Genomic DNA, 21,433 nt, shown 5'->3' with positions numbered 1-21,433 from the left:
GTTCCAACTCTTTACACTGGGCAAATGTCATCTAAATCTATCTTCTCTTTATGTGATATTAGGGCATTTTACTATGTATTTCTTCACACAGGGTCAAATGTTAAGAGATCTAATTCTCTTGCCATATTCCAAAAGCACCCCAAACCTTTATTCAACACAAATAGACCTGCTTTAAGATTCCTACACTGTCATCAGACACCTTTGTGGTACAAACCAAATATGAGAAAATCTCTTTCATGAGAGTTTGGGTTTCTGTCCAGGGCAAAAATAAATGTTTAGCAAGTCCTACAGACATGTCCGGGTCTGGAACATTTCCAGAAACTGATCTTAGATCATAGAATCAGAGAATATCCTGAGCTGGAAGTGACCTACAAGGATCATCTAGTCCAACTTGTGGGAGTAGATAACTAGTGCTAAGAACCATCCCCATTGCAACTCATCTGTCCTTAAGGACAATAAACTACTTCCAGCTTACACAGTGGATTCAAACACAAGCTATTTATTTACCATTCTTGTCATCCAGAGAGGTTCAGTGCTGCTGACTCATTTTAATTTCAAAATTAGGTGACGTACAAGCATGCAACAGGCTCGACCCAAAAAGGACTAATTCCTAGTTTTACTCAAAAAACCCAAACTACATGTATAACACTAAGTCTGGAACCTTATTACAAATATAAATCCTAAAAAATATGAATTAATGCTAACTGTATATATTATGAGTTAATAAAGGGAAGTCTTACACTAACTTCTCATGATAGTAAGACAAGAAAATAGTACCAGACTTGAACCTAATCTCAGATACCCAAACTGCTGTTTTACTGTATCTGATTGTATAGGCTATAGAACAAGCAGATATTATATAGGATTTGTTTGATATTAGCAGTTGTGCCATGCATTGCTTTGAAAAAAAGAAAGTAAAACAAGTCAAAAGTGAAAGTGAAACTTGCCTGAAGCTGGAGGGTATGGCGGAGAATGGTGTCCTCTAAAGCATGGATCCACTTCTCCCTCTCATCTGCATCTCGAGCTGAAAAAGTATCAAAAAGATATAAATTATATGTAGTCTTATATACTAAAAGCCATATACAAACAGATCTGATGTGCACACTAAATATGGAAAGTTGCCAAGGGCACAATTTGTTGTGTTCAACAAATTCTTCAGTGGTTACAGCTCTGTCTCTTGTCTGGCTGTAAGGGCAAAGAGGGTTTGCACAGACAGTCCTCACTTAATTCATTAAGTCCTCTTTGAATTTTCATATTTACAAGAAGCTATTCAACCTGTAATAATTATCCATTAATTCTACTTCAGTGTGGACACAGTAACTCTGAATAAGTTAGCCTTTCAGGTATGGATTCATTAGACAGGGCAGACACCTCTAACAGGTCACCAGTGTGAATAATGAAGCACAAAGAATAACCTGAAGTATATAATAAACATTTTTTAAACTCAAGACAATCCTACTCTAAAACCAAATAGAACCTAAATTATATGTTAACAACACACAAAAGAACATTTTCATACTTCTGCAATAGACCACCAGACAGTTTTAATTAAGAACCCAAGTCAGGATGTATTATATATATAAAAGAGTATTATGATTCTCAGTTGCAGACAGTGATAATTAAGAAAGCAATATATTAAGTGATGATTAAAGGGGGATTACAGGACTGGGGGCACAAGGAAGAGAAGAGGAGCTGGAGGAGTAAGATGAAGAACAGATCAAAACAGGCTAAGGACTATCATCACTTTTTTTTTACCCAGATACCTCTTTTCTTCATCCCTACCTCCTGTACAGACACACCACCTTCACTTCACTAGTTTGAAAGAGTTCCTTGCTGTGCTCTAAGAGCATTTAAAAAACACAGGAGCAGAAAGTCAGTGGATTCCAGGTAAAGAAAGAAGAGAAAATTCCACAGGCATTAAAACAGACTGTAAACAAACTGGCCTATATATGGATTTAGAATAGTTATTGACAATTGTTTCTAGTTCCTTATTCAAAATGGTATTTAAAAGAAACAGGAAGCCTGTTAAAAGCAAGGAAAGCTTAAATGAGCTAGCACCTATTATGAATCAGAGGGCTGAAGATTCCTATCGGACTTATTTGTTAAGGAGTTCAGAGGAAATATTTTTAGGTTATACTGAAATGTACTCTCCAGTTCAAAATGCTTTGTTTCAATGTTCCCTTTCTCACTCTTATATTTCCACTGCTTTTATTCTTTGGAATCTGCAGCTCAAACCTATCCAGGTTTGAGACCACAGGTCTTCAAAACATGTAGATTTTTCTACACTCCCCAAAGAAAACAGTATCAAGATAAACACAGTGCATTGTGTTTACTTCAGTATATATACACTAATTATTCCAAGTTAACAAAACCATCAGGAAAGAACTGACAATGTATGTGAGGGATAGGCAAGAATGTCTTTTTAATACAGAAATTTGGTCCAAGCCTAACCAATGAGGTGGCCTCACAAAGCAGTGGGGCAAAACTTCCATTACATACAAAGTAAAAGTAAAAGTTTGAAACCTGTCTAGGTCTTTTTTTTTTCCTAAAAATACACATTTTCCCAGATACAAGTCAATCCCTACTTATTGTTCTTTTAAAATAGTAAAGCACGATCAATTGCCACAGGTATTCTGGTAACAATACCATTAACCTGCACAAATTAAAACTAGACATAAAGGAAAGTGGCTTCCCAAAGTGCTTTCAGATGCACAGAGGAAGTCTGCAGGAAGAAGTTAAAGTAATTAAATGCTACTTAGAACAGCAGGTGAATAACTTTTCTGCAGGGACTGCAGCAAGTATTAAAAAGCTGGATTTGCCATCTGTAATACTCTCAAAAGCTCACTAGAGATAACTTCTAATTTAAGGGGTTCTACCCACTAGTGATCTGTACTTTAACTGAGAAGCTGAAGTAGGTGCTGAGGACAAGTGTATAATGCAGTGAAAGCAGACAGGATGGAGGGACAGAGGCCCTGTGAACCTTGCCCAGTGACTGCATTAGCCCAAATACCTTCTACAATGTGCAAATTATAATTTTTATTTTTTTTCTCATTATGTACACACATGCACACACAAACACCCTGCTCTTTTTGCACAGTATATCTTACTCTTTAATTTCAATTACTGAATTAGTCAATTAGAATCAATTTTAATGCTTATTAGCTTCTTTGGTTCTGCTAATCAAGAACAGGCCCCTTTGCTTAGTCCTGCCAGACACATAAATTAAATTGATGCATCTTATACCAGTCAATACATATATAACATATATAGTTACCTGTATCTATCAGTATTTGAGATGTATCAATACTTCAGCTTTTCAAAGGTGTGTTCAAAGTCACAGTGGTTAACATATTTCAGTGTGTGTAAGGTTTCTGGGTTCTGTTTGTTTTTCTGGTTTTCCGTGTTTTGGTTTTTTTTAATCGTACTGGAGAACTGGGGTACCAAGGAGCTCCTAAGTAACTCACAGGATACAAAAATCCCATGTTAAAGGTTTTTTCCCCACAGTTATCGAAACTAAAAAAGAAACAATTAAGCTGCAGACCAGTGAATTAATCCTTGTATTGCAGCAGAATTCCTGTGATCTTCCATACTGGCAGCAAAAAGAGGTCACTGTATTAGCTAAATACTAATCTCAATATACAGTAGCCCATTAATAAAGGTTATCACATCATGACTTGTATCTGAACCCGCAGCAGAACAGAGAGGCCTCACAGCACCAGGGGAGACCTACAAACCAACCAATCACTACAGCTCAAACACGGAACTGACTTTCCCATGCTCATAAATAAACTACATTTTTGAAAATTCTACTCCTCTAATGACCCCTTTATAGCTCTTTCTACCAGGGCTCAGCAGAAGGAGAAAAGCTGTATTTTTTCCTCATATACTACACATTGCAAACCTCTGGCATAGCATGATCAATCCTTAGGGAGAACAGCATGAATCTCATCAATCCTGCTACTCAGGCCATGATAAATCCAGGAACACTGCCACAAGAAGACTGCTTACTGCACAGAAACACACAGCATCAGAACCTTTTAAGCACTCTCTGTACAGAACACTGGATTAACTTTCAGACCATCTATCATCAACAGCAGATCCTCCTGGCTCTCCTCCATAGAATCTTTTAGGAAAACCACGGAGAAAACAGTAGGATGCAGTTTTTAGTAAAGCGAGCTGCAAGAAAAGTTATATTAAATCTAATCAAAATGGCTGCTGTGAGATTAGGTGCAAGTAAAAGCTCCCTAATGGTAAAAGCAATTTAGAACTGAACAGCTGCCAAAAGATCACTGATGAAAAAAAAAAAACCAATGGACATTCAAAAAAGAGATTAGCCAACACACTCAGAAACAATTTATGGGAAAAATCTACACACAATGCTCAGAGATCATTATCCACCCATCTGTAGGGAAAGCTAGATATACAAGCTGGTTTTCATTTAAAGAAGGCAACTTTGGCCAAAGAAAAAGCTCTAATATATTTTCAGGTAAAAAGTCAGTGCTGCACACAACAAAATATGCACTCTGCATCTGCAAATGCTGGAGTCTTTCTTCAGCAGGTAGGGGACAAGAACATATTTGGGATAAGCCAATTATTATCTAGTCCAAAGAATTACACTAGTATCTGTGCTTATTAAAAAATGGAGGAATGATATCTGGTCCCTCCTGGCACAAAACTTCTAGAAAGAGAAGAAGGGCAGGGGGCAAGAGAGAGAAACAAGTTGCTTTTCCCCAGGCTGAATCTAGAATAAGAGTATGACAAAAGACAAACAAGAAACACTGAGACATCTACGTGAGGAAATAGCTAGCACTTAAAAACATATAAGTGCTAGTTCAGCTGTTTATAAGTGATTAATGCTTTTAATGCTAATTAGAAATTAAACAAAGGAGCCCACTGCACTACATGAATATTCATTGTGGTTCTTAGTCTCAGGGGTTAATGCAAGAGTTACCTGGTCAGCTGAAATTCAAGTTGTACTAGGGCATCAACTATCCACAAAAATAGCAATGCTATATCTGCAGTTGAGAGGACATTAGCACTCCCTGTGCTTTTCTCTTTTTTAAGTGCCAGAATTATTAATTCAGTTTTTACTGCAATTTAACAGTGAACATTTGCATGTGGAACAAGCTAAATCCACACAGAGCTGCATAATCACTGCTATATGCAAGGGACTGGAATCATTAGTGGCTGAAACATTGCAAATTTACTGTGATTAGGTCAGTTAAGCTATTTTTACTTTTTTTTCAATAGAATTAGTATTTATGAGCTAGATTACAGATTGTTCCATATGCTTAACCCCTCACTCCTCTGTGTCTGTAGTGCATCCTCTGAAAGACACCTGTGTAATTTACTGTGACATCTCAGGCACATCTGAGACAACCACGGGGTACTTAACATGATCACAGTCCTATTTATGACTAATTCAGTGAAACCCACTTGAAAAGCATGTCATAGCATTACAGTGAGTTTAGTAACAATATTTTTAAAGATGTGCCTTTTTTGTGATCTGTCTGGTTGAGCTTATTCAAAAGATATTTTAACATCCATTTTATACTAAAAAAAAATCCAAACTGTTTCCTAGAGGTGTTACAAAGAAAGAAAAGCAATTATTTGACCAAAGAGAAAATCACAGAGTGAAAAAAAACCTACTAAAACCAAGAATCACTGCTTCTACTGAGGAATTTCTGCAATTCAGAAAAATTGTGCTTTAAAACCCCCTTTTGTTTTACAAAATAGCCCTTTTTCTCTGAATTTCCCAAACTGCCATGTCAGATATGGCAGGGATTGTAAAAGGTTCTATTCTATGAGGATAAGAAGGCAAATGAAATGCAACTACATTAAGTGCTCTCTGCCTCTATTAATTTCCCAAATAGAGAATAAATTTTGTAATTTGGAGTTCCTATAATATTTACTTTGTTGTGTAGAGATTATATGTGTTTATATAATGTATACCAAATGTTAAAGTACAGCATAAAACAGATTACTTTTACCAGCCTAAGCTTTGGTGGCATCCAAAGATTAGATATAAACAAGTTAAACGACTCTGCTCCACGATACAGCATTTCCCACCAGCATTTCTAGGTCATGCACAGCAGTACTTGGAAGACAGAATACACAAAACATGTCACCTCAGAATCAGCATATTGGTGCTTTTTTTTTTTTTTGTGTTCATCTACATGGGCATTAGGATGAAAGAAAAACCTCAAGTAGAAAAAAAATCACTAGATTACTTACAAATACATCACACTGTCAAAAAATGAAATGCATATTTTATTTTCATTCACTGTGACCTACTTACAGGCAGAACTCAGTAAGAAAAGTCTATTACACCCACAGAGTCAATAGAGTCAATTATGCAGCCTTCATTCTGAAAAAACTTCCACTGATTTGTATGCAAAATTCCCCTATTTTCTCAGCCAAGTGCAGAACTAATGTAGTATCTTTACACACAAATAACCAGATAATAGAGATGAAATTCTGGCCATACTGAGATCAATAGGATTTTTGCCACCAGTCTCATTGGTGGGAGATTTTATCAGTAGTGCTCAATAAAGTGGAAAAGTCACACATCAAAGGACTGTTCCCTGACTAAATAAATTGCTTTTTAAAGTCACTGAAAGGCCTTTCAAACCATAGAAAAACATGCAAGATGAAGCAGCACTTCATACAAGCCTACCAAAACACTACAGTTTCATTGCTTGTATACCCTTCTAACACATGCAGCTCCCACATCTGTCAGTAAGTTGAACTTTATTTCCTCTATATCATAGTTTTGGAGTTGTCACAATCATTATTCTCCTCCTGATGCCATTCTCCACCCACACATATAAATCAAGCTCCTTTTGTTCTGCAGGTGTCTGACTGGCCTGATCTCCCTGTCCCTACAGAAGACTCCTGTGCAGCCACAAGATACGATGTCATTAGACTTGCCCAAAATAAAAGCATCCAAAGGTCTCCCGTGTACAATGCTTTAGTAAGATTAATCTGTGATCTCAAGAAACCAACTGAACTGCTCTTTCACTGCTACCTAAGCTCAAAAGATTTTTTAGTAAGCTTTATAATCAACTCATAAACGTACCTTTGGGTGGAAAGGTATGTTTACATACCTTTTGTGTGACAAAGGAAATACACTGTCAAGTTGCTATTAGTTCTCTCTGGAAATTCATGCACAATGTGTAATTTTGTAATTAAACAATTCTCAACGTGGGACAATCTGCAAGTATCTGTTTTTTCACTAGAGAATAATATTTAAATATTAATAATAGTAACACTAAATAATATTTCATATGGTATATTCAGTGAAAATGGCTTTTAAGGTATGTTTGCATTTAAAATCAATCACAGAACCACAGAATGGCCTGGGTTGGAAGGGACCTTAAAGATCATATCATTCCAACCCCCCTGCCATGGGCAGGGACACTATCCACTATCCCAGGCTGCTCAGAGCCCCGTCCAACCTGGCCTTGAACACTCCAGGGATGGGACAGCCACAGTTTCTCTGGGCAACATGTTCCAGTGCCTCACCACCCTCACAGTGAAGAATTTCTTCCATTGCAGATCACATTGATAGAGCTCAAAAGCTACTAGTGTGAGGTAGAAACCATATTTTGGTTTGAACTAAAAAAATTGAAATAGAAAAAGAAAAATACAGCCATTTTCTTAGCCAATAAAATAGCTCTCAATTTAACAGGTTAAACTCAAGTTTATTGCTACTTGGAATTTCTCGTTAACACCGAAGGAAATGAGTGTTTAACCATTCAGTATCCCTCCCCTTCTTATAGTGAGACCTTTTCTGACCATTTCTCTCCTTCCAAAAGAGTTGCCAATAGATACAATTGAGATAACAGACTCATACTGATGCCAAAAGTAACAAGCAATAAATATACTCTTTCTTCCAGAGGAAGGAAAAGAGAAAACAAATGGATGCCTCACACAGACACTGTTTCAAAGTATTATTTCTTTGCTACTCTGAAGTTTAACATACATTTTGAAATCTGCAGCTTCAACCTCAAGAAATGGAAACCCGAGAAGTGTTTATATATGACCATAACAACTGAGTGCAGAGAGTCCCATAAAAATGGGAAACTCTAGGGATGAGTATAGACAATTATAATACAGGATGCTGCAGGTGCAAGAAGGAGCTGTGTGAAGCAGGAAAACACAACCTTGCACTGCTCTCTGTGCTCTGGTCACAAGTTCCAACTGCTCAAAGTGTCAGTGTAATACATCAATAGCAAAAAGAGGGTAGATGGAAGAGAGAGGGAAGGACAGAAAAATCACTGCAAAAGCTCTATTTTTGCAGTATTGCCAGTCAGTGGAGGATGAGATGAGGCCCAGAACTTTGTGCAGGTAGAAGGAGGAGGACAGGTAGCTCAGCTCTGGTGTTACATGTATGAAGAGAAGGCTGGAAGCTTTACTCTTAGCATAGCTGCTCATCCTCCTCTGCAATATAAAAGCCCAGTTGAGCATAGCATAGAGGAATTCACTGTTTCAGCATCACCAGAAACCTAAAAGATGCTGAAAATGTTAACTTAGGACAAATGATGTGGTCACAGCACTAAACATCGCTGAGGAAACCAGCACAGACCAGGATTTCACACCAAAATCTCTCACTAGGCATTTTTTTTGCAATGTAGGCATTTAATATCAGATTAAAAAGTTCTCAAAACCTTTTTTGGGAAAAGGTTGCAATTTATGAATCGTTATTTAAATTGGGTAATGTGATAGGCTACAGTGTCTCTTCATACCACAAGGGCAATCAGTTTCCTGTCGTCTATTTGGTGGACAATGTCAAGGTTTTGTAGAAGACTATAAATATTGACTATTTTTCCAAGTAGTGGTGAAACACAGGTATAGAACCACTATAATTAATTTTTATACTTAATACAAATACTTGAAATCTCAAATTCTGATACAGCTCAGCAACTAAACCCTTTGTGGACCTTATTAATAACTGTCTCCCACATTAACAAAAATTCCCTTCTTTTGTAACATTAAGGCCTCTTGCTGTGCATATCTCCCTTTTTCCTCAGCTGAGAATGGTAGGCAGACACAAATCAAGCTAAAAACTGGGGAAGGATGGGAAAGAAGGTGAAATCTACCTTTAGCAGCTGACAGCTTTCATGTAACAGGAGAATAAGTTGCACAGCAACATTCATGCTTCATTTCTCAGATACTTTTGTGGCAGGCATAGGAAAGGAAAGACAAAAGCTAAAGCAAAATCATCTCAGATCAATGCACTGGACTGCTTCCAATCTTTCAATCCTTTATTACACAAAGCAGGAGACAAAACTGATTCACCTTCCAAGGAACTGTACTGCAGGCTGTAAAAATAAGAGCTGGGTTTTTCAGGTAGGAGTTAAAAAATCTGAATTCCTTTTTCCTGCACACAGTGTGCATTTAGTGAAGGATTTCAGTCCAAATAAAAGCTATTATGGCTTCAGGTTAGACAGCAAATCAAATATCAGGAAGAAATGCAACAATAACCTTGCTGGACTCTTTTGAACATCATGTTCCCACTCTTGAATTTAAGCCACAAGCATCCCAGTGAGCAGAAGGAACAGCTAAGTGATATGAAGGAGAGAAGAACTGAATTTCCAAATGGAAAGAGCTTATAGTCTGGTGATGATATGAAGATGTTAAAAGAAAAACAAAAACAAACAAACCCCCCACAGTGTTTGAAGGTTATGGAACATGTACTACAGCAAGGAAAAATATATTATCAAGAGAGAGCTTCTGACAGGAAGGTAAATTAAACTAAGAGCATTATCACAAATGTCTTATAGCAACTTGAATGGATTTTTGCATCTAATTGAACAAACCAACGAGGGAATGTTTTGAGATCTGCCTAATTCAGAAGCCTTACAAACAAACCATGAAACTGGATATATAGCATGACCAAAGGAGGACCAATCGGGAGATAAAATACATAACTTTTAAATACATTTTAAAATTTCTGAGGTCATTCTGCTTCCATTCCCCCTCCAGTGTGAACAGGTATCAATACAGCTGTCCATAACAATAACATAAAGGGGAAAAAAATCTGCTGGGCACTCTGGCAGAGCTAAAGTTAAGCTGACAGTAAAATCAAAACATGCTGTTTGTTTTATTGTCCATATCTATTCAATTCACTTTTTTCCTTTATAACCAGGTAATAAATATATGGATTCCATTTGGGATGTACCCAGTCATCATTCAAAACCTATATTGTATTTGTAATAAAAAGTTCTTAATTTTTACTAATGTTCAGTACAGCGGTGGCCACTAGGAAGCACAGTTGAGAACAGAAGAGAGGAAGACTCTCACAGGCAGCAACAAAATATGAACTATACATGAGCAAGACTCAAAATTTATCATTATCCAGTGACAGGCAAATCTCAGTGGGAGATGCTGGAGATTTAGCACTTTGAAAATTCAGTTACACACACACACATATGGGATCAACATCCATGTGAGAAGTTGATCAGACACTTTAAATGACTTATTTGCCCTTCACCTCATTACTAGAGTGTTAGTCAGATGTGCACATTAAGATATAATCAATCCAGTACTAAGGTTTTCCTTCTTTTCCCAAATTCAAATTCTATCACTGCCTGCCAGCAAAATTTTACCAATCAGTACTTAAAGTCTGAGTGAATGTAAATAGTTTTCTTTTGGAGCCTGAAAGAAAAACCGTTCCACTGCAGATGGGACCCTAACTTACATACAGATCAGCAAATTTTTGAAATCGTGGTTTTTTAAAGTTCTGGTATTTTCCCAGGGAGGCTCCAGGTTGTTTGGATCCCTGGCTGACTTTGAGAATGAAGGAAGGCAGTAAGGAGGAAAGAAGTGACTGTGTCTTTTAAAAAGTTGCCATTTCTGCAGCAGTCTTCTCTTGTAGAAGACTTCTTTTGTAAAGGGTGAATGTATTTATAGCTATGACTATCCTGCAGAAGAAACGTTCTATCTGGATCAGGTATAAAAAAAACTTAGAAAGAAATTGTTAGGAATATTGTATGTTTTCTTGGATTATTCCCAGAATCTATCCTATATAACCTATGTAGTCTCAGCATATATTTTGTAGTACTTACATTATTACCTATTCACCATTCCTGACTGACAGTGACCTATATTTTGCATAAGTTAAAGCCTGTGTAACACTGAATTAATTTAATATAATGAAAAAATGTTTTGTATAAATATGACATAAGGGTTGCATGAGGTGAGAATACATTTAGAGTGGCTGTAAGAACTACAGATATAGTTCTACCAAGCTTTTTTACACTGAAATATCTCAGCACTAATATCTTACCTGTCTTTTTACATTTTTTACAATAAAGCCACATATATTAACACTGTGCTTGTATCATTACAATTTCCTGGATATCAGGGACATTACCTTCATAATATGCTAGCAGAAAAAGAATAATACAGAAAACAGTGTACAAGATCTTAGCTGCACATTAAAAGAGCATACATAGATCCTAGGAAATGCAGAGAAACTGAGATTATAAAGCACAAGGTGTTATGTGACAAAATTGGTGTTCAAAAATTATCAGTATTATTGAGAGTAGAACGTTACTTGTATCATATATTATCAGTTTTTAAGACATCTGACCACTCAAAGGAGAATATAGTATAAAACAAACGAGATGTATTAAAAAAGGTCTATTTTAGTAACTAAAGAGAAGAGATTTCTAGATTTACCTGTATCAGGTTCTCAAATATTCAGCAGTATTTAGCTTCACAGTACTGAAAGACTGCACTAGTACAGCATTCCATTACTGCATTAGCAATTAGCTTGCATTTTATCAGCTATCCTTGGGAACAGTAGATTGAAGTATTACTGTGAGCTCAGCATTATGAAGGTATGTTTATGAGGCTTAATGCAGTGAAAAGCCAGACAGCAGCAGCATTTAGGAAGAACTGTAGCACAAGGAATACAGAAGCCAGTGACAATATGGTGTACAATTAATATTTTTCATTAGAAACAGTCTCACAAAAACAACAGTATTAATGACAACTCCCGTTTGCAAAGCACTGATTTAAAAATATATACAGTACAACCCAAGTTATAGAATTGATTTGATTTATATATATATATATTTAATATGACTGTTTAAATGCAAATGTGCCTCTTGGATATTTACAATTTTCGGCTCCATGCAAAGCAATTAAATGATTTAGTCACTACATTTTAGAGGAAAAGCAAAAAGGACTAACAAATGTTAGTTGCAAAATATTTTCATCACACTTCCCCAGGATTTTAACATTCAGAGGGCAGAAGTTCTCTAGTCAATATTAGCACAATATTTTGCCCTACTGCTGCAGATACAATAATTTAAGGAGTACATAACAATCATACAGGACCTTACCCTTTCTACCGGTGAGCCATAGCATGCAATGACGAAACATAGCAGTGGCAGATGGCATTGGTGTTAGGAAATGTGAATAAAAGGATAATAGCAGAGAAATGGTGACTGGCAGACAAGACACAGAAATGTAGATGAAATGAATGCAAGCTGGTAAATCTTGAAGCAAAGCTCCACCGTTAAGCCAAATGTTGCCTCTAGTCTCCTCATAATCGAGCATTAAGTTCTATTTGGATACAAATTGCAACCTTCAGACCAGTCTTGATTCTCTTCATACAGAAATGCATAATTGTATCTTGATAACGAAGATCAGAAATGTTTTGTAAGCGAAACCCATAATCAGAAGCACATTACTTTCTCCCCTTGAGTGATTTATTCTTTACATTATTAATCTCTAAATCCTGCCAGAGCTACAGTCTCTTTCTAGCACATATGTATCCACTGCAGATGTAAATCCCTGCCTAACCTGCAGCACCCCTGGATCCAGAATGTTCTCAGTGTGCTCATTCATGCTGTTCTGTTGCCAAACATTTAAAATCATCCATCAAATGCAAGTGGAATCTATTATAAGAAAAAAAAAACAATCTCTTCTTTCAGCTCACCCTGAAAATGGAAGGTTTTCTGATCAACAGTTATTGTGAAGGTGCTGTCGTCCTCATCGTCTATACCAATCACAGCTCCCTGTGAAACAAAGAACACAATCCTGATAAGGCAAGCAGTGACATCAGCAGCACACACTCTATCACTACACCACTGGAATTTAAAAAGCTTTGACAAATTAGAAGCGAACCGAAGACAGTAAAGAGCAGAAAGATTCTCTGTTTAGTCAGAGGATGCAGTCAGTTCTTTAAGATAATAAAATTTTAGTTGCAGGAAAAAAACAGTAAAGAGTCGTAAAGCTGATTTTCTCAATAATAGAAATATGCACCTTTTATTTTTGTAATGGAGGTGGGTTTATGCTGCAGCAGCTCTCTACTACATTTCAACTTACATTTTAAAGAAGAGTGAGGAACAATATTTTATATATACTTTCCATGTATAAAAATAATAATTCATAGATACTCTACAAAAAGAAGCTCTTGACCTGATTTTATCTACCACTCTGTAATAAAAAATAAATCATTCTAGCAGAATGAATTTAGTCCATCATGTCATGTCACTGGTACACTGCATGATCTAATTTTCAGTCCCTAAGTAAATATTAACAGTAAGTAATCAGGATATATCAAAATCAACTAGCTTTGTCTTCTAAGTCTTCATGAATTATTAGAAGGAAATGCAAATAAATTACAGAGTTAAAGGCCATCTGTGCCTAGCTATTTACAAATCTAACCACATTTTCATTCCCACCCCCACCCCTAACATTTAATAAATAACAGTTTCACCCAAGAGAAGATAACACTGAAGGAAGAACCATTCCAGGCCTCTGACAATTCCAATAAATTATAAAATTTAATTCAAAAATCACCAGTGGGTTTACTCAGTTTCTCTTGTTCTCCAGGAGACAGAGCATCAGGATCTGTTGTATCCTTCCCCCTCCCAAAAAACAGCCAGCCATCACTGGAAGGTGCCCATATTGAAAGGGTAAATTCTGCCCTTAGTCTCAGAGTAAACAGTGAGTAACAGTACTACCAGCACCTGTCAGTCAATTCCAAGCAGTGCTTCATTTTACTCAGCCAGGTATCCCACAGTAGCTGCAGAGCAGGGGTCAGGTATCACCAGGCTGGCCAAAATCTAAGGATTCTTTTGATCCAGACTTGGGGACAGAGGGATCTGAGTCAATCTTACCCACACACGTTCCTCAGAGCCCCTACATGAGGTTTGTGGCCAACAGGACCAGCTCATGCATGGCTGGGACTACCACAGGCCCCACAAGACAGAGTGGCAGGAACAGGTTCTATTTAAAAACAGCTCCAATCATATGTAATCCAAGGTTATATAGCAGGAAAGGATAGCTCCAAACTACTTTATTTCTTCCCTCCACAGCCAAAAATGTACCAATTAACTTCTCCAAGAGTATCTTCCATACAGGCTTTTCATGGACAGCTCTGTCTTCAGTATAAAAGAGGCCCCTAAAAAGTGTAACCAAGCCAGTATAATTCTGAATATTTTTAGTGCTAGGACGTAACAACCACCAGATGACCAGCCATTCAGAGACTATCTGGCAACCATGCAGTGTGCCAGTGACATGACACAGTGGGTTAGATTCATTTTGATAGAATCATCTGGGTTTTATTAAACGTTAACAATACCAAAAAAAATGTCTGGCACTTTAAGTACATGTTTTGCTACGCAGTAAATCTGAAGATCACTGCAAGTTGTACAATATAATTTTCCTAAACAGTTGTATCATAGAATTATAGAATGGTTGAGTTTGGAAAAGAGCTGTAAGATCATCAAGTCCAACCGTTAACCAGCAGCACCATGTTCACCTCTAAATTATATCAGCAAGTGCCACACCAACACATCTTTTGAACACTTCCAGGGGTGGTGATTCCACTGCTTCCCTGGGAAGCCTGTTCCAATGGCTGACCACCCTTTCAGTGAAGAAATTTTCCCTAATAGCCAATATAATCCTTCTCTTGAGGCCATTTCCTCTTGTCCTGTCACTTGTTACCTGGCAGAAGAGACCAACCCTCACCTGGCTACAACATCCTTTCAGGGAAGGTCCCTCCTGAGCCTCCTTTTCTCCCGGCTAAAGATATCAAAAATCTCTAAGTCAGACACCAAGAACAGAACCAAGATATTCTCCCCAGAGAATACAGGTAAAACTAATGTAAGGCTAAACGTAGACTAGGACAGCCAATACAGGTAAAACTAATGTAAGGTTAAACGTAGACTAGGACAGCCAAGTCCTGCCCCATCCTAAGGGTGGGAGAAAACTGAGGAGCAAGGAGAGCTCTCCACGGCCTGTGACCTCAGCACAAACCTGCATGAAGGGCACATACTGCAACTGCAACACTGAGGCAAAGGGTCTGAGCCAAAAGCACAGAAGATGCTTCTGCTGTCATGCAGACGACATGAACAAGGAAAACTAGAGTGCAAGTTTAAGTGTATATTCCAGAAAACTTCAGGACTTAAGCATAGTGCAGATGACACAGAATCCTCTATAAGCACACCTTTCTAAGTACACTATGACAGTTAACAGAATTTGAAGATGAAGCTTCAGGCCTATGATATGTGTATCAAGAGCAAAAAGGTGAGGAACAAGCTTTTAAAAATCCACTCAAGAGAAAAGGAAGTATTTTAGCCAAATTGCTTAAATTACATGTTTGTTTATGTTCACACCTACAGTAACAACTCAACAATTACTCTAAACAGAAAACCTCTTTGATAGAATTTCAGACTGCAAAAGCCCATCTGTTCAGCTATCAGTATCACTGTCATCTGCCAGAGAAGCTGCTGTACAAAAGCAGAAAAAAGAAAGATTCCTTCCTCCCTCACAAAAAAAAGTCCCAAACCCCACACATATTCAGAGAAAGGCTGGGGGAGTCAGTAAGTCTTCAGAAAACTCCAAAGAATAATTTGCGATAGAAAAGTGGCAGATGGGGGAAGATAAAGGGATTGTTTCATGCTAAATACATATAAAGATGGATCATGCAATATTGAACAGACTGTTCACTTTTAATATTTCCTAAACTGGCAGGCTGAGGCCAACCTCCACATTGACAAGCTCACAGCACTATTAAAGTAGACATGGTTTTTCAGACCAAATTTTTCTGCCCAAGGCAAAAAACATCCTCATGAATCTTTGGGAATGTCATGTTCTAGACAATGGTTTGAGCTTACATTACTCTTAGAGACATACTAAATTAAAATACCAATAAATGAAACAAGGGAAAGTGCAAAAAAAAGTAATCTGGAATCCAGGTGAATGGAGATTGTCTGAGTCTCAGAAGACTGCAGATACCCCTCTATTAAGGCCACAGAAAGACTAGAAAGGAGTAGCAACAAAAGGAAGGAGTAACTGGAAGATGCAGAGTTCTGCTGCAATACTCATCACAGTGTTGGTCAGACACAGAGCCCCTTCCCTAGACTTCTCTTACTTCAAGACTCAAAATGCTCCTGTTCATACCCATTATCCTCCTGACTCCTTCCCCCCCCTGTTTACATCAGCTCTTCACAAGGCTGCTGCATGCTGGAGCCAGAGGTTCTATGAGAAATGGGAAAAAATATAGGAAAAGGACTTGTGCAAGAAATATTTTCAGTGTGTGCATGACCACAAGGTAGAAATCGGGCACATGCAAAGACACCACAGCATTCCCACCTCACTTCAGTGCTACCACTTCAAGCTACAACAGCAGCACTTAAGGTTAAATGTCCCAAGCTTAAGTGCCTCAAACAGGCAATGTGCAGCTTTCCCAGTCTGCATCTCTTTACCTCTTTTCTCCAATCTGTATTCACCCCCAGCAGATATTTCAAAAACTTTGCCAGCAGTGTTGTCCCTTCCCTTTCCAGTCCCCCTGTGTTTCACTAAGCTCCAGCAGAGTCAACTGGCAGGCCTAAGGAGTGTCCAAACAGGCAGGATGGAGAACACAGTAACAGAAGAAAGGCAAATCAGAAAGACACAAGGAAGCAGTTTCACAAGGACTCCTGTAGCACAGAACAATATGTATATACAAATACAATACATATATACCTCCACACACAGAGGAATGAGAACTGCAAGCGAAAACTTTTTCATAATATGCTACTAGTAACCCATCTTACTCTGTCATAGAATGTTTTTTAATATATCATAAAATGTATAAGGTTTCTATACACTATATAAATTACAGAACATAATTAGCGCAGCACGTCACTTGACCTCTTATGGTTTCTTTCTTTAAATACTGTCACTATTTCAGTATTTTGCAGAGTCAGGAATAGAGCCCAAACCTCAAAGTCTCCTTGCAGTTCTCTCCATTAGGACATATTATACACAGTAAGTCATTAAGTACTGAATAAAACAATACTTACCCTGAGTCTAACACACCCTCGGCGTGAGCCTCTCATCATTTTGTCTTTTGACTGAAACAGAAAAAAAACAGATCAGTGGGTTAACAGACACAGTAAGAAGAAAGTTATTCAAAGCAATGAAGAAAAGGATAAAGCATTTTTGCATAATGTTTTATTGACTGATTAAATGAGATGCAACTTCTGTAACAAAATAGGTTAGTCTTCACACAGAAATGCACCACCATGGTATGGAAAACTAATCCTTAAAAAAATAAGAACACAATATCCCTCTTCAAGAAGTTTTCTAGATACCTTCAAGAAATACTTATAAGATGCAGTCCACACCTTTACAGAAAGTAAAAAGTAGTGAAGAAGAAAGGACTTGGGAAATACTAAAAATGAGCAGTATACTGATTTACATCTTCCTCCTTTCTCTCCTACTCTCAGAAAAGTGCCCACAAAAGAAAATTCAGCTGTGCAGGCAGAATTGTGCAAATGGAATTACATCTCTGTCAGAAAGTTTCCCTGATTCATATCCCTTTTATGCAGATACAAATTCCATTTTTAGACAGATTTCTATGCCTACTTCCTAGCAGTACAGACCACTTTCATTACTACAGTTAGAAAAGTTATGTTTAAAGCCATTTAAGCAGTAAGAGCCCAGATCAGAAGGCAGGATTTCCATGTCCATAACCAGTGCTCAAACCTGTAGACTAACCTACCTTACAGTTAAATTACTGAATCTCTTCTTTAGTTTGAAGCACTGACAAAAAAACCCTCACACCTCCCAGCCTCCCAAATAGGGAATTCTAAACAGCCAACTCACTTCTAGCTTGAAATTGTGATACTTGAACTTTCAGCTATTCCCACCACTGACTCAGGCAGAGTTGTCAGTACCCATTGCTATTGGGCAACAGGGGCAAGCCCAAGCAGCACACACACAAACTATTTAAGCTAAAGAAGAAAAAACATTTAGGTCATCCTAAATATTCAGTTTTCTGATAAACTCAAAACATCTGCTGTTTTTTAACTACACACACACACACACACACACACACACACAGAGTTTCTGTTTTTTAAACGATAAGTTACTTGCCATTGTAGCCTCATCTAAAAGGTAGTCCTGTCTAATACAACCCCTTCTCTCTTACCATCCAAATATTCAAACTACATTCTTTCAGGTCAGGAAAACAGCAGCTGCCACTGTCATGAACAGATTCTCTTGCTGTCATATTCTGAAATACCCACTTCTTTCCAACATTATATTAGCAATTCCATCAAGAGAATACACTGATTTTATTATCACCAAACCTGTTTTCACTGAAGCCATAAGACAATGAAATATTGTTGACAGCAATAGAAAAAAAAAGACAGGATAACAATAACAATATTATTCTTCATCCTCTACATATTTGAGATAGAGCTACAAGGAAAGCATGAAGCAGTCACAGCAAGTCCTGTTCACTAAAGATAATGTAAAAATACACCACTCGGCTTCAAATAATGTTTTTGCTGATCCCCCATTCAATTCAGGCTCTAATTTATCAGAGCTGTCTTCTGAATGTTAAAAACCATCAGTATGAATCTACCTGTTTTCACATCAGTATAGGTTAGTTGGTTAAAGTGAAATGGAAGTAAAGACCAGCAGTGCACCCATAATGTATTCTGCAGATACATAATTTATTTTTAGATTTCCTGAATAAAAACCTGTACACAGGGAAGGTCTTGAAGGGGTTTTTTAAACCTCAAACCCAAGAAAGGATCTAGTAACAAAGTTTCTCCAATAATTTCCTATCAGAAACTGTGTATATTCAGGGTATATCTCACTAGAGTTCACGTTTACTTTTTATATTCACTGTCTTGAGAGTTCTCCTAAAATGGGAGGACACGTTCTGAGAGCTTATCACTCCCTCTGGTGGTTTCTCAAAGAAATATTGGCATAATCCTAGCAGGAAAGAAAATATCTGGACTGAGGCTGCAACTTTGCAGCAGCTGCAAGAACTGGATCAGGTCTGGTTGCCCGGATCACACACACACCAGGCAAAGCCCTCCCAGCTCCCTGTGCTGGGGACAGGCAGGAAAAGCAAAGGCAGCAGAGGAAACATTCAGTTTGGTTTGGTTTAGACCCTCAACCAGGCAAGTGCAGGGAATTCCAGAGCTTGTCCTTGAGCAAGGGAAGGTAGAATCCCTACAGCCCTCATTTCCACTGTGCAGGCTGACTATCAACCCAATGCAAAAGATACAGTCAAAGCCCTCCTTTTTCTTGTACACATTTTAATGGAATGGAAATTAAGCTTCAACATGATCATGTTCTTAGTCTGCAATAAGATTCACAAGATAAATCACAGGTCAGAGTGAGGGCCTATATACTTAAAATGTCACCATCTTCAGACAGAGCTTTACATGCTTAATACCAATTATAATGAAGAGGTAAATCTAATTCATTTTACCTAACTGGAATAAAGCACCCATCATTGCAGTATCTGAATTTCCTGAGCACTAAAGCACAGAGCTGTCATCACACAAAATGCTGGATTCTCTCACTGGCAGACAGCAAACCTTGCACTGACCGCTGCAGCACAAGACTTTAAAACAGAACTCAGCTGACATTTTAGATTTGCTCCTCACCTCCAAAACTATGATTTTATAAAAAATACAATTTAAACAAGTTTCGGCTTTCCCTTGTTACCCTTTGGCTGAAATTAGGTTATCCAATATGTCCTATATTTCATCAAGTATTCTTGGACAAATAAAGCCATCCCATAACTGTTTTGAGGAATGATTTCATTTCATTGAATAAAATTTCATACAGCAGAAGGACATCTCTGAATGGCTAATAAAAAAAGCCACATTTTACTTTCTTTTTATATTTAAAGTTTTAATATGCAGCTGTCTTTTTTCAGTGATCAGTTTTATAACCAGACAAAATTACATTTTCCATAAACTTTCAATACACACTTTACTGATTTTGATGATAAAGGACTTGAACAAGCTACAATCAGACAGCAATATGAGATAAATTTCAGCTGAAACTCAAATAAAAATTTGTACAAATGAACAAAGCTATACAGTATTACTGCAGGGGGAATGTAGGTATGTCCCAAAATAATATGGCCTTTATTGCTTTCTCTTTTACATCCACACAGTGAAGTTGATCACATACAGAACTGATCTAGCATGAGGCATTTTAGGTAACCTACAACTTCTTAGAGAAATGAAAACAATGTCTGGGTCTACCTAAAAAAACAAAACCAAACCAAAATTAGAATCCTAACTCCCAAAGGCCCCTAGCCTTCCTTCCTATTTGGAAATTCTGCTATTTCTCTCATTTAAGTTTTAGCTGTTGCATGGGAAGTTTAAGGTTTCAGATAAACCCCAGCTGCCGTCTGCCTCCAAAAGTCCTGAGGCACGAGCTCTGCCTGCACAGAAGTGCACAGAACTTGAAGAGGTGCATTTGTGACTCACACAGTGCTGTCATGGAAATCACTAACATAAGTACACAGATGAGCAAAACCACTTGGGACATTCATTTCCTGTTAGGGATGAAGAACCTGGAACAAGCTGTATTTATAAACAGAGATCTTTGCGGTTTAGCTACATCTAAAAGAGAAGCTTTAATTTGGATCACTTTCCATAATAGTCATTTTTCTCATCTAATGCTAAGGCAACCCTCATTTTTCAAGCAGAAATAGAGCTTAACAATTTAAAGACTTTACAGGCTGTTCCAGCCCACCATTCCTTCAGCTTCCTTGCAAGGCACACGCCAGTCTCTGAGAAGGAGCTCCCTGAGCCCAGGGACAGCATCTCACAGCCATGTTGTTTCTGCAGCTAAAGCCAGGACTTTTGTGGATGCAGACATAAAGCAGGAACCCAAACACTGCAGGGATAACTGAGGGTGCCACTGGGGCTCATTTAACCCCAACAGATGCCATGTATCTGTGAAATAGGGAAGGCAACAATTTATGGGTCCTGGCACAGAACAGCATAAACTGCTTAGAGAATTCTATGACAAATTAATACATGTGAAGTTGAATAAAGGTGTAAGAGACACAGCACAATCATAGGACTCTCCCTTCAGCCTCTCCCCCAAAAAGCACAGCTACAGACGAAACAGCCTATAGCAACAACAGGACCAGGTGTTGATC

The 21,433-nt window shown here is 37.8% G+C and overlaps 1 protein-coding gene across 5 annotated transcripts in view; it reads right to left on the bottom strand.

Moving 5' to 3' along the window:
- The window catches only part of OSBPL9 (oxysterol binding protein like 9), a 60,305-nt gene that overhangs the window by 33,412 nt on the left and 5,460 nt on the right, over nucleotides 1–21,433 (bottom strand). For 4 of the 5 annotated variants that reach the window (XR_004358441.1, XM_032695803.1, XM_032695798.1 and 1 more), the window contains exons 2-4: nucleotides 17,310–17,360; nucleotides 12,953–13,031; nucleotides 948–1,024 (exon numbers count right to left, since the gene is read on the bottom strand). Coding sequence is in view for 3 of the 5 variants with exons in the window: in XM_032695798.1 (XP_032551689.1) it covers nucleotides 948–1,024; nucleotides 12,953–13,031; nucleotides 17,310–17,360 (207 nt within the window). In the remaining 2 variants the exon portion in view is untranslated. Of the gene's footprint in view, nucleotides 1–947; nucleotides 1,025–12,952; nucleotides 13,032–17,309; nucleotides 17,361–18,439; nucleotides 18,501–21,433 lie in introns of those variants that run through there. The other variant, XM_032695799.1, reaches the window with a different exon arrangement.

Source organism: Chiroxiphia lanceolata, chromosome 9, assembly GCF_009829145.1.
Source record: "Chiroxiphia lanceolata isolate bChiLan1 chromosome 9, bChiLan1.pri, whole genome shotgun sequence".
Lineage (NCBI taxonomy): Eukaryota > Metazoa > Chordata > Aves > Passeriformes > Pipridae > Chiroxiphia > Chiroxiphia lanceolata.
Note: the sequence above shows the minus strand (reverse complement) of the source record. Positions and strands in the feature narration are given on the sequence as shown.